Consider the following 627-nt stretch of genomic DNA (forward strand, 5'->3'; position numbering starts at 1 on the left):
CCCAGGAAAAAATGTTATATAAATAAATATATTTTAAATATAATTATATATAATTGTATATACGTCAATTTCTTATATAATTATATATAATCTTATATAATTATATATGAAACATTTTCTTCCGGATCTCTATTACTACTACTATTATTATTGCTATTCTATTGCTATTATTACCTCTGTGGCATGCAACAAGGTGACTTTGATGATACAATATCGAGAGTTATAACGACAATTTAGGTTCTTCAGCAAATGATCATGCAAGTCATTTATGTACTTGAATCTCATGAGGCAAGCTGTGCCACCAAGATAATGCAGACCGGTCTCATCGCATGAGGCTGGATTATAGCAAAGGAAACAGGCATTTCCAGACTGACGCCATACAGCAATGGAATTACCGTGAGCGGTGATTTATTATTAACCGATTGTTAGAGGTTTCTATTTTCTTTTTGGAGATCTTTTTCTTTATCTTTTGCTGAGTCAATCTATAAATAAATAATAAATGAAATATGTTCACAATTCTTGTACTTTTAAAGTATTATTTTAACTAAAGAAAGAGTTTATAATAAAAAATGTACTATACTTAAGTTTTAGCGAATAATTTGAATAATTTGAATAATTTTTGATGGA

General features: G+C 28.2%; 1 protein-coding gene across 1 annotated transcript in view; it reads right to left on the reverse strand.

The window, feature by feature from the left end:
• Nucleotides 1-399, reverse strand: part of LOC108765829 (uncharacterized) — a gene marked incomplete at its 3' end in the record, with an annotated part of 1,086 nt that extends 687 nt beyond the window's left edge. The window contains exon 1 of the mRNA XM_018514675.1: nt 175-399. Coding sequence (XP_018370177.1) covers nt 175-285 — 111 coding nt within the window. The remainder of the gene's footprint in view (nt 1-174) is intronic.
• Between the last annotated feature and the right edge of the window lie 228 nt (nt 400-627).

The sequence above is a fragment of the Trachymyrmex cornetzi genome, unplaced genomic scaffold (genome assembly GCF_001594075.2).
Source record: "Trachymyrmex cornetzi isolate Tcor2-1 unplaced genomic scaffold, Tcor1.1 scaffold553, whole genome shotgun sequence".
Taxonomy (NCBI): Eukaryota; Metazoa; Arthropoda; class Insecta; order Hymenoptera; family Formicidae; genus Trachymyrmex; species Trachymyrmex cornetzi.